Source organism: Oryctolagus cuniculus, chromosome 4 (genome assembly GCF_964237555.1).
Source record: "Oryctolagus cuniculus chromosome 4, mOryCun1.1, whole genome shotgun sequence".
Lineage (NCBI taxonomy): Eukaryota > Metazoa > Chordata > Mammalia > Lagomorpha > Leporidae > Oryctolagus > Oryctolagus cuniculus.
The window spans coordinates 69,939,318-69,956,899 of record NC_091435.1 but is presented as its reverse complement, the minus strand read 5'-3'; the positions used below and the strand labels follow the sequence as shown (position 1 = coordinate 69,956,899).

The 17,582-nt window shown below is 38.8% G+C and overlaps 1 protein-coding gene across 5 annotated transcripts in view; it reads right to left on the bottom strand.

The window, feature by feature from the left end:
* Positions 1–17,582, bottom strand: part of GRAMD1C (GRAM domain containing 1C) — a 135,816-nt gene that overhangs the window by 11,530 nt on the left and 106,704 nt on the right. For 4 of the 5 annotated variants that reach the window (XM_008266922.4, XM_002716687.5, XM_051819031.2 and 1 more), the window contains 4 exons: positions 14,073–14,210; positions 6,443–6,561; positions 2,101–2,243; positions 1,266–1,369 (listed from right to left, as the gene is read on the bottom strand). In XM_008266922.4, the coding sequence (XP_008265144.2) occupies positions 1,266–1,369; positions 2,101–2,243; positions 6,443–6,561; positions 14,073–14,210 (504 nt within the window). Of the gene's footprint in view, positions 1–397; positions 528–1,265; positions 1,370–2,100; positions 2,244–6,442; positions 6,562–14,072; positions 14,211–17,582 lie in introns of all 5 variants that reach the window. The other variant, XR_011387879.1, reaches the window with a different exon arrangement.

The window sequence follows — 17,582 nt, the reverse complement described above, 5'->3', positions numbered from 1 at the left end:
ATTTTGGTGGTTGGTTGTTTGTTTAAGCTTTCGTAATTTCTTTGACCATTTCTTAGGTTCTTATGGCTTAGATTCAAACTTCACTTGTAATGAAAAGCTTTAGAGAGCACAATGACCCCATAACGAGGTTTCATTATTCTAGTAAGAATGTGTATTAATAAATGATGGGATCATGAGAGCAAATTTGCCATGTGCTATGTTAAATATTAATGTAATGGTTTCAGTTATGGAAACAACAGACTTCCCATTTATACTAGATCATTAGAAAGGTTTCCAAGATAGGTTATGGTATTTGTGACCCTCAAAGGATGGAGGAACATATGATAGTTCTAATTTTCAATGAGGGTTTGTAGGAAGGGAAGCATTAGTAAAGAAAATCTGTGAATAATCTAACAACCTCATTATTATCAGTTGTTTCAACCTTTTCTGTACCATATTTTTTATTAGAAGCTCATTATCCAGTAACCAAACAAATTTTTGAGTTTCATTTTTTTCTGCTCCTGATGAGAAATTTAATAATGAAATAGCTAAAAGGAGAAAGACAAGGAAAATAAATAATCAACAAACTACATGATAAAGCCTTAAATTATCCTGAGCTGAGTGACCACCAGCTCTCCTTACAACTAAAATTAATTAATATATATATACTTATGTATATGTTAAGAAATATACAAACAGAATAACTGTTTCACTGCCAGTACCCTCCTCCACCAACACCATTTGTGTACTTAATACCATTGCTAGATAGCCCTGTATAAGGCTGGGAGAGCTGACTCCCAATTAGGGAGATATGGGCTTGAGGACTCTTCAAATGTTAGAGAACACAGTGTTTATTCCATGTGGTTGGGTTATGCAGTCCTTGCAGTCAGCTTCATTGCCTCCTTGCAGAAGGGAGAAGAGACAGCTCTTAGCTGTGTGGATAGATTACTTAACCACCAGGTTTCAATTTCTTCTTTAGTAAAACAGAAAATAAGCATACCTACCTCCCAGGGTTGTTCTGAGTATGGAATAAGTTAATATTCATAAAGGACATATAACTGGAAGTCTGGCATATAATAAGCATTATACTTGTGGTTTCTGTTAGGCTCATGAAGTTTTGGAACTCCCCGAGTGGTAGGACATGTGGGAGATGGAATTACTTCAGTAGAGTCCTTGTAACATCATTCACCTATTCGTAGTTCCTGCTATGAATCTAAATGACTCCTCAATCTCTATTTTTATTAATAAATGCTAAGTTTACAAAAATAAATTTAAAAATCACAAACCAAGCTGTTTGAAATAGTGCTCTAATGAACTCCAGGAATTCTTCTCAATTAGAGATTTGACAAGGCCCCATGGTTGCTTTCTGTATTTCAAATCTGTGGAAACTCTAATAAGAATGAAAAATAATATTTAAGATTTAGTTATATTAATATTGTAAGTAAATATAAGATTATATTCAGTGGAAAGCCAAAAAGAATTCAAAGGCATTAAAATTATAAAAGAAAATGTGTTCATTAATAATGACCTTTTTAAAAAATTACTGCTAATAATTTAAGCAATTTTTCCTTCTAAATAACTTCCATAATATTCCTTTCCTTTCTCTAGCCATGAATTTCCTTACCTAAATAGCAATAAAGTTTCAAAATAAATACTAAATTTTCTAAGTGCCTATATATAAGAATCTCGAGTGGTCATATGTTAGTTGACAGTAACTACATTAACTGAGACCAGGCCAAGCACGTGATGCACCATTGCTCTCCAATCCATCATTTCTCATTTCTCATTGCAGCACAGTTACTGCTCACCATGGCTCCCTAAGAATTCCCAGGACCCTTGCCATTAAACAGGGTCATGTGACTAGTTCTGGCCAATTCTTACGCTCTTCCTTCCTTTAGCAACTGAAATGACACTTTTTCTGGACTGTGTTTCCCCAATATATCAAAGGTTTCATCAACTAGAGCCTTGAGAGAGGAGCCCAACCCCTCTGCTGACCACTGCTGGACATGTAATCTGAGTAAGAAATAAAATTTTGTTACGTAAAGCAAAGAATTCAGGATTAACGTTACCAGAGCATAACCTAACCTATCCTGATGAACACACTGGTTTACAATAGCTCACCTTAGCCTGCATCTCTGCTTTGAAGCGCGAATGATACAGTATCTGTTCAGGGTATAGAAATAATCGTGGTAGGGAACATCATGTGTCAGCACTTCTGCATCTACCATATAAAATTGTGCTTCTCGACTTTCTTTGTACAATGTCTGCCAATAAAAAAATAAAAAAATGTTGCAAGTGCATGTTTAATATTTGAAGTTTCTTGGCAATGAGCACGTATATGCTACGATTCCTTCTCAGACACTACAAGACATGAGAAGTGCATGTACAAAGCTAGAAGAGCCTCCATGTTGGTTGTGCTATCTGCAAGTTGAGAAGAAGGTAATTAACAGACAGTATTTATTGCCTATCTTTCATTTCACTGTACAGTATTTTTTCTTCTTTTAGGCATGAGGAGGGGAAAGGAATCATTTAATCTCTTGTGTGTTTATTAATTTATAAAGAGTTGTAAATGTCTTTGTTAGGGGAAGAATTAAAAAATTAGCTGAACAAAACAAGGGCCCTCACTCCCAAATTCATTAAAATTTAACAAGACCAAGTATCACCAAAAAAGTGCAGGAGGAGGCCAGTAAAACAAAATACCAGTTTCCAGTCACAGGATTTAAAGTGGTTATCAGCCAAAACTTTTTTATTTTAGCCACACCTTTTCTACTCATCCTCTCAGGAAGAAAAAGAAGTCTCCGAGGTTATCAAAGACTATAAAAAAGCCAAACCTTCCTCAAATGTTTTTGACCATCTTTTGAAGTTTTTGAAAGCTAAGGAGAGGGTGGACATTTAACAGAGTCAACCATATCTGAGTGCTGGGGTTCAAGTGCTGGCTCCGCTCCTCAGCTCCCACTTCCAGCTTCCTGCTAATGCACAACTTTGGAGGCCGATTGAGAACTTGGGTCCCCTGCCACCCACATGGAAAACCCAGATTGAGTTTTGGGCTGATCCAGCCCTAAAGCTTGCAGGCATTTGGGGAATAAACCAGCAAATGAATCTCTCTCTCTCTCCCTCTCCCTCTCCCTCTCCCTCTCCCTTGCTCAAATACAATAAATAAACAATTTTTAGCATGAAAAAAAAGTAAAGAAACAACTTCCCTTTAACATTGATGCACATCTTGTACAACAAAAACAAAGCCGGAGGCGTCACAATACCAGATTTCAGGACATACTACAGGGCAGTTGTTATCAAAACAGCATGGTACTGGTACAGAAACAGATGGATAGACCAATGGAACAGAATAGAAACACCAGAAATCAATCCAAACATCTACAGCCAACTTATATTTGATCAAGGATCTAAAACCAATTCCTGGAGCAAGGACAGTCTATTCAACAAATGGTGCTGGGAAAACTGGATTTCCACGTGCAGAAGCATGAAGCAAGACCCCTACCTTCACCTTACACAAAAATCCACTCAACATGGATTAAAGATCTAAATCTATGACCCAACACCATCAAATTATTAGAGAACGTAGGAGAAACCCTGTAAGATATAGGCACAGGCAAAGACTTCTTGGAAAAGACCCCAGAGGCACAGGCAGTCAAAGCCAAAATTAACAATGGGGACTACATTAAATTGAGAAGTTTCTGTACTGCAAAAGAAACAGCCAGGAAAGTGAAGAGGCAACCAACAGAATGGGAAAAAATATTTGTAAATTATGCAACTGATAAACGATTAATAACCAGAATCTACAAAGAGATCAAGAAACTCCACAACAACAAAACAAACAACCCACTTAAGAGATGGGCCAAGGACCTCAGTAGATATTTTTCAAAAGAGGAAATTCAAACTGCCAACAGACACATGAAAAAATGTTCAGGATCACTAGCAATCAGGGAAATGCAAATCAAAACCACAATGAGGTTTCACCTCACCCTGGTTAGAATGGCTCACATACAGAAATCTACCAACAACAGATGCTGGTGAGGATGTGAGAAAAAAGAGACACTAACCCACTGTTGGTGGGAATGCAAACCGGTAAAGCCACTATGGAAGTCAGTCTGGAGATTCCTCAGAAACCTCAATATAACCCTACCATTCAACCCAGCCATCCCGCTCCTTGGAACTTACCCAAAGGAAATTAAATTGGCAAATAAAAGAGCTATCTGCACCTCAATGTTTATTGCAGCTCAACTCACAATAGCTAAGACCTGGAATCAACCTAAATGCCCCTCAACAGGAGACTGGACAAAGAAATTATGGGATATGTACTCTATAGAATACTATACAGCAGTAAAAAAAAAAAGAAAAAAGAAAAAAGAAAAGAAATCTGGTCATTTGCAACAAAATGGAGGAATCTGGAACACATCATGCTGAGTGAATTAAGCCAGTCACAAAGGGACAAATATCATATGTTCTCCCTGATTGGTGACAACTAATTGAGCACCTAAAAGGAAACCTGTTGAAGTGAAATGGACACTATGAGAAACAATGACTTGATCAGCCCTTGTCCTGACTGTTGATGAACGACTTAATACTTTAGCCCTTTTTGTATTTTTTTTGTTCTACTTAATACTGTTGGTTGAACTCTTTAATTAACACACAATTATTCTTAGGTGTTTAAATTTAACTGAAAAGTGATCCCTGTTAAATATAAGAGTGGGAATAAGAGAGGGAGGAGATGTACAATTTGGGATATGCTCAATTGGACTTGCCCCAAACGGCAGTTAGAAATGTGCCAGGGGATTCCAATTCAATCCCATCAAGGTGGCATGTACCAATGCCATCTCACTAGTCCAAGTGATCAGTTTCAGTTCATACTTGATCATAATGATAGGATTAAGAGTTAAAGGGATCACATAAACAAGACTAGTGTCTGCTAATACTAACTGATAGAATAAAAAAGGAGAGAATGATCCAACATGGGAAGTGGGATACACAGCAGATTCACAGAATGGCAGATGTCCTAAACAGCACTCTGGCCTCAGAATCAGCCCTTAAGGCATTTGGATCTGGCTAAAAAGCCCATGAGAGCATTTCAAGCATGGAAAGCCAAGACACTCTGGCAAAAAAAAAAACAAAACAAAAATAACCTAAATGAGAGATCTCTGTGAGTGAGATCCCAGTGGAAAGAATGGGTCATCAAAGAAGGAGGCACCTTTCTCTGAAGGGAGAAGAGAACTTCCACTTTGACTATGACCTTGTTTAAATAAGATCAGAGTTGGTGAACTCAAAAGGATTTTATAGCCTTGTCAACTTATGACAAGAGCATCAGGTGATTACTGACACCATAAACAAGACTGTCAATTGTTAAATTAACAACAGGAGTCACTGTGCACTTACTCCCCATGTAAGATCTCTGTCTTTAATGTGTTGTACTATGTGAATTAACGGTATAACTAGTACTCAAACAGTACTTTACACTTTGTGTTTCTGTGTGGGTGCAAACTGTTGAAATCTTTACTTAATATATACTAAATTGATCTTCTGTATATAAAGAGAATTGAAAATGAATCTTGATGTGAATGGGATGGGAGAGGGAGCGGGAGATGGGAGGGTTGCAGGTGGGAGACAGGTTATGAGGGGGGGAAAGCCACTGTAATCCAAAAGCTGTACTTTGGAAATTGATATTTATTAAATAAAAGTTTAAAAAAAGAAATTAAAAAAACACTGATGCACAAATCTATAAGAGCACAACTGGTTCAGATGTCATTTGCAGAACAGCTATACTGCAAAGAGGAGCCGCATTACATAGCTTACATTTAATTTTGAAAACTCAGTCCCTTCCCCATGTGTCACAGCAGCCACCTAGTTATTTGGTTCTAACCTGTGACATGATTCTGTAAATCATAGTTTTGTAATGTTTCTCTTTTTAAAAAATTTTATTATGAAAAACTGAACACACAAAAGGGTGGAAATTAAGTATAATGAACTCTCATGACCTCATCAGCCAACTCCAACATTAACTCAGGCCCAGTCCTGTTTCATCTGTACCCTAGCCCCACATTCCACACTCCACCACTATCATCTGTGTGGCTACGTTACTTTTAAAGGAAACCCAGATATTACTGCAATTTTACCCACAAATACTTTGATAAATGTTTATAAATTCTTAACTGTATTTCTTTAAAAAATTTATTTTCCTTAAAATATAGCTAAAAGACCATTATTGTACATGAGAAATTAACAATTTTTTAAATCTCATAAATACCTTTTAAACTGGTGCTGTGTTTGCATTAAATTGAATTGGTATGGTTTATAATGCCTCTTAAGTCTCTTAAGACACAACCATTTCTGCTCCTTTTGTTATCCTGCCACTTATTTGTTGAACCTGGTTGTAAATTGGTGACTATGACAGGCATCTTCTCTCCCCACATGAAGGATTGTTTCAGAATATCAGAAGAGCAGACAAACTTACCTGCTTTTCAGTGGCAGCAGTGCATTTTCCAGTAAGAGGATTATTAAGGACAATAGTATAGGTCATGGTTCTCAGTTGGTCACCTCCAGGCTCTACTGTCCAAGGAGTAGATACTACATCTAATCACAGCAAACAGAAACTAGTTAGTTCTAGAAATTTGAAGGTTCTGACTTCAAATGGATTCAAAGATGTATCTTTAGAACTACTTTGTTTTTGACAGAGTAACACATAGATTTCCTATCTGCTGGTGTACCAGATATGGGCCAGGCCAAAGCCAAGTGCCAGGAACTCCATCCAGGCATGCCCCATGGGTGGCAGGAACCCATGTACTAGGGCCATCATCTTCTGTCTCCAGATGCATCAGCAGGAAGCTGGATTAGAAGCAGAGGTACTGGGGCCAGTGCCGTGGCATAGCGGGCGAAGCCACCACCTGCAGTGCCAGCACCTCATGTGGGTGCCAGTTCAAGTCTTGGCTGCTCCACTTCTGATTCAACTCTCTGCTATGGCCTAGGAAAGCAGTATAGGATGGCCCAGGTCCTTGGGCCCCTGCACCCATGTGGAAGACCTAGAAGAGTCCCTGGCTCCTGGCTTCAGATCAGCATAGCTCTGGCCATTGTAGTCATCTGGGGAATGAACCAATGGATGGAAGACCTCTCTCTCTCTCTCTCTCTCTTTGCCTCTGTCTCTCTGTAGCTCTGCCTTTCAAAATAAATAAATCTTTAAAAAAAAAATAAGAAGAAGACACAGAGGTGGGACTCCCTAGGCACTCAGATATGGGATGCAGGCTAGCCAAGCAGCAACTTAATCCACTGCCACCTCCCCAGATTTTTATTTCTGACTAGTCCTAAACTCCTTATAACGGTGTTTGGTAAGTTTAACATTAAAAGAGAGTTTAAACATTAGTTACCCTCCTTATACAATGGTTCTTCATTTGTGAAAAATTGGAATTATAAGATAAGGATTTGTCTGGGTACAAAAAATATAGGAAACCACATATAGTTTTTTCATAATATTCATTTCCATGAACTTTCTCATATGTGACATGTTCTCCATCTCTGATCTATTTATTTATAAATTATTTTCTATTTATACACTTTTTCTTTTTTTGAACATAAAATTAAAAGTTGGTTACTCTATAGGCTTCTTTTTTTAAAGATCCTAATACATATGAAGAGAAACAGTGGTCCTGGCCTCATCTGAGACAGAACACTTCAACATTCCCACCACTGAGTGGAAAACTTTGAAGGAGGGGCTAGCGCTGTGGCGTAGCTAGTAGGGCCGCCACCTGCAGTGTCAGCATCCATGTGGGCGCCGGTTCAAGTCCCAGCTGCTCCACTTCCTATGCAGCTCTCTGCTGTGGCCTGGGAAAGCAGTGGAAGATGGCCCAGGCCCTTGGGCCTCTGCAGCCATGTGGGAGACCCAGAAGAAGATCCTGGCTCCTGGCTTTGGATCGGCACAGCTCCAGCCATTGCGGCCAGTTTGGAAGTGAACCAGCGGATGGAAGACCCCTCTGTCTCTCTGCCTCTCCTTTTCTCTCTGTGTAACTCTTTCAAGTAAAATAAATAAATCTTTAAGAAAAAAACTTTGAAGGATATTTGTCTTTATCCAACAATATGACCCTGGTACCAACTTGTAGAGAAATCATCTAATTAGTGGCTTGCCTGCTGAAATCTTTAATCAAGGTAGGGCAACGGAATATAAGCTATTATATAATCTTTTATATTAAGAAGGATATAGAATCCTTTCTATTTAAGGCAAGATATTAGCAGAAATCCTCCTTTTATTACTTAGGGAAAACACAGTGAGTGAAAACACCCTTCGAACAGTGATTATAGCTATAGAACACAGCACTATACAGTGAAGGTCATTTCATGCCGCCCCAAAACTAGGGAAGTAGAGATAAGAGCATTATACACTCTATTCAAAGACCTGAAGAAATAACTGAAGGAGAGCACAAATGGATTTAGGCAATTTCTCAGTATGTTTGGTTTCTATTCATCAACATCCTAAAGCATAAAAGCCTTCACCTACCCCATTATCCATTGTCAAAGGAATACAGCAAGGCTTTATGATATAACCAATTTTACTCAACTTCTTTTATAAAACTAAGCCTAGGAATTTAATGAGGGATCCTGAAGCTGCCTGTTGAGTATCTGGCAAAACCTTACAACTAAGTTTAAAAGGTACCCTCACAAACCTAGGATGTGCTGTAAAAACGATTTACTTAGGTGAACATGAAAGAAGACATACAATTAATTTTAAATATGTTTCCATATATTATTAAAATATTTTCCTGAAGATTACTTTGGTCAAAATCAGTCTGTTTCAGGAAAATGATACTAATAATAGACTGTTAAACAGAATTTAAACATATCATTGGATTTTGCTGTTAAAAATATAATGCTCAACAACAAGAGAAAAGTATTTCTCCATTTTGTATTTTCAGCAATGTCACCAACAAGGCCTACTGAATATTATGTACTAGAACATCATCTTGGAATAGTCAGTCTTCTAATACCTCAGTAAAGCTCATCATAATATAAAACATCTGGCATGAAAAAAAAATGGCAATAGTACACAAAAGGACATGTGAGCCATTTTGATATATTTAGCTAAAATAATAAATAGAAGGACTTGTAAAACTGATACTTTAAAAACACTTCAATGTAATAAGTTTTTAAATTGGCAAATCTTCAAATCCATTGGGTTAACCGTTATTAAAAAAAAAAAAAAAAAACAGAATATAAGTGTTGCCAAGGGTGTGGAGACATTGAAAAGTTTTTGCATTGTTGAAGGGAATGTAAAACGGTGCAGTCACAATGGAAAGCAGTATGGCCCTCTCTTCAAAAAATAAGCATAGAATGGTCGCTTGATGTAGCAATTCCACTTTTAGGTATTCACTCCTAAGAACTGAAACAAGGATTCAGGGGCTGGCACTGTGGGGTAGTGGGTAAAGCCACTGCCTGCAGTTCCGGTATCCCATATGGGCACCGGTTAGAGTCCCAGCTGCTCCACTTCTGATCCAGCTCTTTGCTGTGGCCTGGGAAAGCAGAAGAAGACAGCCCAAGTCCTTGGGTCCCTGTATCCGCGAAGGAGACCCGTAAGAAGCTCCTGGCTTCAGATCGGTTCAGCTCTGCCGTTGCTGCCATTTGGAGAGTGAACCAGCAGATGGAAAACCTTTCTCTCTTTTTTTCTCTCTCTCTGCCTTTGTCTCTCTATAACTTTGCCTTTCAAATAAATAAAACTTAAAAAAAAAACAAAGATTCAAACAGATATTGTACATTAATGTTCAGAGAAGCATTTGTTACAATATCTAAATGATGCAAATACCCTAAAACATCATTAACAGACAAATGGATAAACGAAACATGGTATCTGCGTACAATGGAATATTAGTCAGCCTAAATGAAATTCTGACACATGCTACAACATGGATGAACCTTGAATGCATTATACTAACTATAATAAGCCAGTCACAATAGGACCAATATTTAAGATTCCTCATACATGCGATATCCAGGATACCTCAAATTTATACAAACAGAAAATAAAATGGCAGTCATAAGAAATTGGGGGGAGGGGAAAATAGCAACCTATTGCTTAAGATATACAGACTTTCAGCTTAGGAAGATGAACAAGGTATGGAGATGCATGGTGATGATGATTGCATAAAATATGAATTTATTTAATGTCACAAAACCGTACATTTACAAATGGTAAGTTGTGTTATGTATATTTTACCATAATTTAAAAATCAGTGAATCTAGGAAAAGGTATGAATATTGTTAAACTATTCATGCAGCTTTTCTGAAGGTTTGCTTTTTTCCAAATGAAAAAGTTGAGCAGAAAGATTTAAAACTGACCTTTCTTTTTTTTTTTTTTTTAATTTTTTTGACAGGCAGAGTTAGACAGTGAGAGAGAGACAGTTATAAACAGTGAGAAAGAGACAAAAGTCTTCCTTTCATTGGTTCACTCCCCTAATGGCCGCCACAGCCGGCGCTGCACGCCAATCCGAAGCCAGGAGCCAGGTGCTTCCTCCTGGTCTCCCATGCGGGTGCAGGGCCCGAGCACTTGGGCATCCTCCACTGCCTTCCCGGGCCACAGCAGAGAGCTGGCCTGGAAGAGGAGCAACCGGGACTAGTACCTGGCGCCCCGACCAGGACTAGAACCCGGGGTGCTGGCCCGCAGGTGGAGGATTAGCCTAGTGAGCAGTGGAGCCAGCCAAAACTGACCTTTCAATTACAAGTAGTGTCATACAGTTATAAACAAAAGATTAAAGAGAATATTGATTTAAATTTACCTAATGAAGAAAAAAAAATTAGACCCAGTAGTAGTCATTTCAATCCTGGAATTAAATCCAAACATAACTGTTCAAACAAAAACATTTAAAACAAAGTTCTTAATATTTTTTAAAAGAAGCCCCTGAAACTCATCCTCTAAAAATATAACTCTGATTACCAGGTAGTAAGTTCAGAGGATAACACTGTGATTTGAAATCATAACAAGATTCTTTTGGAGGGCAAAGCTTCTTACTAATTATAGGTATAACTAGCAAGGAGCCCATTTAGATTTGAAAGTAACCAGAATCCTTCGCTTCCAAAAGTCATTTATAACAGCAAATATAGTCACCCATATTGAAGCTTGATGTGATAGCAGACGACAAGTGTAGTTGTGTTTCTTTTTTTTGTTGTTGTTATTTTTGACAGGCAGAGTGGACAGTGAGAGAGAGAGACAGAGAGAAAGGTCTTCCTTTTGCCGTTGGTTCACCCTCCAATGGCCACCGCGGCCAGCGCACTACGGCCGGCGTGCAATGGCTGGCACATCGTGCTGATCCGAAGCCAGGATCCAGGTGCTTTTCCTGGTCTCCCATGGGGTGCAGGGCCCAAGCACTTGGGCCATCCTCCACTGCACTCCCTGGCCACAGCAGAGAGCTGGCCTGGAAGAGGGGCAACCGGGACAGAATCCGGCGCCCTGACCGGGACTAGAACCCGGTGTGTCGGCGCCGCAAGGCGGAGGATTAGCCTAGTGAGCCACGGCGCCGGCCATAGTTGTGTTTCAAAAGACAAATTTCATTGAGTACCAGCACAGAGTAAGATGTTCTTCATGGGCCTTGGACGCCCACATCCCACAGCAGGGTGCCTGGGTTTGAGTCCCAGCTCTGCTTCATGTTTCAGCTTCCTTTCAGTGCGCACCTTGGGAAGCAACAGGCGATGCCCCAAGTTGTTGGGTCTCTGCCACCCACATGGAAGACTGGATTGACTGTCCAGCTCCCAGCGCTGGCCTGGCCCAGCCTCAGCTGTTGCTGGCATTTGGGGAGTGGACCATTAGATGAGAGATCTCTGTCTCTGTCTCTGTTTCTCTGCCTAGCAAATACATTTAAAATTCAAAAAAAAGAAAGAAAGGAAATTATATACCCAACAGTTCTCCAGGTAGAAAAGGAAAATAAGAAAATATAAAATAAATTCAGATAAGATAATAACAAGTTAAATAGAGCAAAAGAGAAATAAATGATTTTTTAAAATCATGCAACTCAATATAATCACAAGACTCAATAGCTATCAGTTAGAAATCTCTTTGTTACTCTATTATAGATAATAGGAAAACATGATTTTTGCATCTAGAATCCACATCAATTTTATCATCCATAATTACATTTATACAAAAGTTTCAAATAAATAATAATATCAAGTGGTTATTAAAACCCCCTGATGTATTTAATTGACTGCAGAAGCACTTTTTCTTTGACTATGTCAACTGACTCACCTTACATGAATCTGCCACTGCTCTGTTCTAATTTCATAGAGTAAGCTAAACCATTGCTCCCCGAATCAATAAACTATCTGGCAACACTGAGGACAGATTCAGTTTCAAACTAACCAGAAGCTTATTTAAGATGTTTACCAAGAGAGAACTTTTAATACATTATCAATGAAATTCTTTTATGAATTTAAGTAATTTCCTAAATGCAACCTTCTTTTATACTTTCTTTGAATCATATCACAGATACTGTAATCTTGAGCATATAACGCCATTTTTTAAAAATTTATCTATTTATTTATTTGAAAGGCAGAGTTATAGACAGAGAGAGAAAGAGAGAGAGAGAGAGAGAGAGAATCTTCCATCTACTGGGTCATTCCCAAAATGGCCACAATGACCAGGGCTGGGCAAGGCTGAAGATGCCAGGAGCCTGGAGCTCCATCAGGTTTCCATGTGGGTGGCAGGGGTCTAAGCACTTCTGCTGCTTTCCCAGGCACATTAGCAGGTAGCTGGATTAGAGGCAGAGCAGCTAGGACTTAAACTAGTGCTCATATGGGATGCTGGAGCCACAATGCCAGCCCCAAGGTCCACAATTTTCACAAGGGAAACACACATTTGATCACACTTAGATCAAGACAGACCACCCCCACCCCAAAAGCTTCCTCCTAGACTTTACCCACATAACTCTCCACAATGGTAAGTAACTACCACTATATTGACTTTATTCTCATAAATTGCCTGTTTTAACTTTATAAAAAGAAATTAGAGGGGCCAGCACTGTGGCACAGTGGGTTAGGCCACCACTTGCAACACTGGCATCCCATATAGGAGCCATGGTTCAAGTCCCAGCTGCTCTACTTCCAATCCAGCTCCCTGCTAATGCACCTGGGAAAGCAGCTGAATATGGCCAAAGTGCTTGATTCCCTGCCACCCACATGGGAGACCCAGATGGAGTTTGTCCTGGCCCCTGGCTTCAACAGCCTCAGGCACTGTGGATATTTGGGGAACTAACAGATGGAAAAATCTCTGTTTCTCCCTGACACTCTGCTTTGTAAATAAATAAATAAATAAATATTTTAAAAAATTCTATAGTATGTATTCTTTTGTTAAGATTTTTTTTCCTGAAAGCAGAGTTATAGAGAGAGAGTCAGAGAGAGGTCCTCTATCCATATGTTCACTCCCCAAATGGCGGCAATGGTTGGAGCTGGCCCGGTCTGAAGGCAGGAACCAGTTGCTTCCTCCTAGTCTCCCACATTGGTGGCAGTGGTCCAAACACTTGGGCCATCCTCCATTTGTATCTGGATTCTTTTGCTTAACATTGTGCCTGTGAGATTTGCTCATATTATTATAAGTAGCAGTAGTTTATTTTTTAGTTGCCATATCATTCTTTTGTGGGAACATACACAATTTGTTTATCCATTCTATTATTGATGGATATTTGGACTGTTTTGAATTTGGAGCCCTGATAGGAGTGAAATTACTGGAGCACAGCAAATTCATAGCTTTGGAAGATACTGTCATACCATTTGGCAAAGTGATTGTTCCAGCATATACTATACCAGCATCTAATTGTTCTACAATGAGACACTAAAATTCAATCTAACTGAACTGTTATATTAATAAATAATGTAAATAGGTGTAGTTTTAGTTCTCAAAGGATCAGAACTTAATTGAAGATAGCTCTGCCTAATTAAATAATTAAACTGTTAACATGTGAATTCAACCAGACATTTAAATATCAGTTTATATGTCATCAAAAGAAATCAAAACATGTCAAATTTTTCCTCATAACAAATCAGTTTATATAAGCTCAGCCCTCTAAGAATCAGAAAATTCTCCCAAATGTATCATTATGTAAGACACAAGGACCAACCTATTATATTTCTGGAATTGGTAAATCTCTGCATAAAGCGTGAACTGGTGAAGAGCAATTCAAACATTCTCTCAGCACTGATATGAAAAACACGGTTGATATAAAGTCTTCCATGAAGATCTTTCTCAGGAATATTTTCTAGAAAAAACAGAAACACAGAAAAGAAATCAAAGAAAGGTAATTTCAAGTTTTGGGGATGTTCTTGTTTTGTTTTTGGCATAAAATCATTTTTAAATGAATTACAATGGTCAGCATATTCCAAGATACTATTAAAACTCCAATTGGGATTAAAAACATGTATCATATATAATTGTGCATATATAAATAATGGTACATTATGTACCATATATAACATATAGTTAACGATGTATCTCCCATATGTAGAAATATTTAACTTGAATGAGCTCAAGCTCCCTCAAAAGAGTATTTCAAATCATTGACAAGAACAATAATTGAGACAAATATGATGGTATCTATCACAACAGTTAGCAGATACAGTTAGCAGTTAGCATGCACTTACTATCAGTAACTCCTAAGTTATCAAGGGCTTTGAACCTGCCACACACTCTCACTTGTCAGCCTGAAGAATATTTCAACTGGTCTTAATGTAGGCTCCCCTAAGACAAGGGTCAATATATTCACAACATATTCTCAATACCATGTATTGAAAGAACTGAAAAAAAAATCTTCTGAAAAGAATTCTTCAAAGCTAAATAATTCCTAATACAATATTCTATTTTTTTCTGGGAACTTGATAATGATTTTGAAAACTAGTGCTTGGCAAATGAAGTAGTATCTATTCATTTCTTCACATTCCTTATATGAGTAGCTCATACTTGGGGGTAGGCTTTTGGCAAGTTGGGATACCATATCCCATATCGAGTGCCTGGATTCAAGTCCTGGTTCCACTTCTGGGCGCAACTTCCTGCTAATGTGCACCCTGAGAGGCAGCAGATGATGGCTCACATAGTTGGGTTCCTGCCACCCACGTGGGAGACCTAGAAAGAGTTCCAAGTTCCTGGCTTCAGCCTGGCCCAGCCTTGGAAATTGCAGGCATTTGGGGAATGACCTAGTGGACATAATGGATAGAAGATCTTTCTATCTGTGTGCTTCTCTCTGTGTGTCCTTTTGCCTTTCAAATACAATGAAAGTAAATAAAGATATTTTTAAAAATAAAATAACCCATAATTACATAGTTACTACTATACAAATATCAGACATTACCCTAAGCATTTTACAAGTTTTTACTCCTCCTCACTGCAATAGTGGTATTTATCATTGTCACCATCTCCACGGTACAGATGAAGAAACTGAGGCACAGAGAGAATTGCCAAGGCACCATGGCTAGTGAGTGACAGATCTGGAACCTGAACCCACTTCAGCTCTGGAGCACACAGTCTTGCCCTACAGTTTATACCATCAGGAGTTTGACTCAGAAAAATCAAAAGAAGAGAGGGAGAGAAAGAAAAGAAAGGGAGAGAGAGAGAGAGAAGCAGGAATAGGTGCTTGGTATAATAAAAGCAGCAAAAGCAATCCAATATAAAACTGTAATGATTTCAGGACCATGATTATTATTATTTCAAGGATTATAACTCATCGATACAAATTGAGAACTGTGACAAAAGCTCCCCATATTTTTTTAAAAAAAGATTTATTTATTTATTGGAAAGGCAGAGTTACAGAGAGGCAGAGAGAGAGAGAGAGAGAGAGAGAGAGAGAGAGGTCTTCCATCTACTGGTTCATTCCCCAGATGGCTGCAATGGCCGGAGCTGCACCAATTTGAAGCCAGGAGCCAGGAGCTTCTTCCAGGTCTCCCATATGGGTACAAGGCCCCAAGGACTTGGGCCATCTTCTACTGCTTTCCGAGGCCACAGCAGAGAGCTGGGTCAGAAGTGGAGCAGCATGGACTCTATCTGGTGCCCATATGAGATGCCAGCACTGCAGGCAGCGGCTTTATATCACAGCGCCAGCCCTGGTGCTTGGCTATTTTTAAATGAATCAATTACTTCTGAAAATCTTAGGATTTACTTTTATATATAAGAGTTTGAACTTGCAACCTTTTAAAAAAATTTTTATGTTGGAATAATTTGAGATTTACAATTAATTAAACTAGGCTGTGTTCTTTTTTAATTTTCCCAGTAATGTCCTTTTTCTGTACATGGATCCAATTCAAACTCCATCTGCTGGTTTACTTTGGGCCATCTTCTGCTGCCTTCCGGGGCACATTATCAGAGAGCTGGATCAGGAATGGAGCATCTGGGACATGAACCGGCACCCATATGAAATGCCAGTGTTGCAGGCAGCAGCTTAACCAACTATCCCAGAGTGCTGGCCCCTTTCCTTGTCTCTTTATGACCTTGACACTTGAAGAATATTGGTCAGGTATTTTATAGAATCTCCCTCAATTTGAGACATCATCTGATGTTCCTTGATGATTAGATGAGGGTTATGGATTTTAGAAAAGAATATGATAAAGGTGAAGTGCCCTTATAATCAAACTCAGGTAGTACAGGATACCTCAATATGACTGATGATGATTTTAAACTTGATCAGTTGCATAAGCAGACCTTTCCATTATAAAGTTACTATTTTCTCCTTTCCATATTCTATTCATTGGCAATGAGTCACTAAGCACAACCTATACCCAAAGGAAAGAGAATTAAGCTCCACTACCCAAAAGAGAAGGTACATACACAGTGAGTATATTATTTGGAAATACATAGGGAAGATTTGTGCTTTCTTCTCCCCCTCCCCTACAATATATGCATTTATTCAGTCACTTATTTTTGTCAGTATGGATTCTTGAAAGGTTATTTTATTCTTAATGTTATTATCCAATAATACTATCACTAATTATTTTGTTGCTCAAATTACTTATTTTGGCCATGAGAAGCTCTGTCAGGCTGACTCCTGTGCTCATTTTTTAAAATTTATTTGGGAAGCAGGGGAACAGACAGATAACAAAAAGACAGAGAGCTCCCATCCTCTGGTTCACTCCCTCACATGCCCACAGTGGCCAGAACCATTCCAAGCCAAATCCGGGAACTCAATCCGGATCTTCCATATAGGCGGCAGGAAACCAGTGACTTGAGCCATCACTCAGGGTTTGCACTGACAGGAAGCTGGAGTCAGGAGCCAAAGCAAGGACTCTGATGGGGGATGCTGGCTTCTCAGCCTCAAGACCAAATGCCTGCCCGCCTGTGCTCTTTTGCCAGACCTCCTTCCTTACTTTCTGTTGCCAAACATGCCTCTGGATCAACTCATACCTTCCCTACCTCAGCCTGAGAACTAGCCATTTCTCTAAGGAGTCCTGGAACTGTAATTTTCAGAAGCAAGCTTTTTGCTTATATTTAAAAGGAAACAAATTTTACTCATATACCTATTTTAATATAATATGTTCACGTTTTTTAAACATTAGTATGTAAAATGTGTGGAATTACAACTGGTAAAATAGAATTTGTGGTCTCCCAACCAGAAGCCAACAATATATCTTTTGAATGCATATTTGTT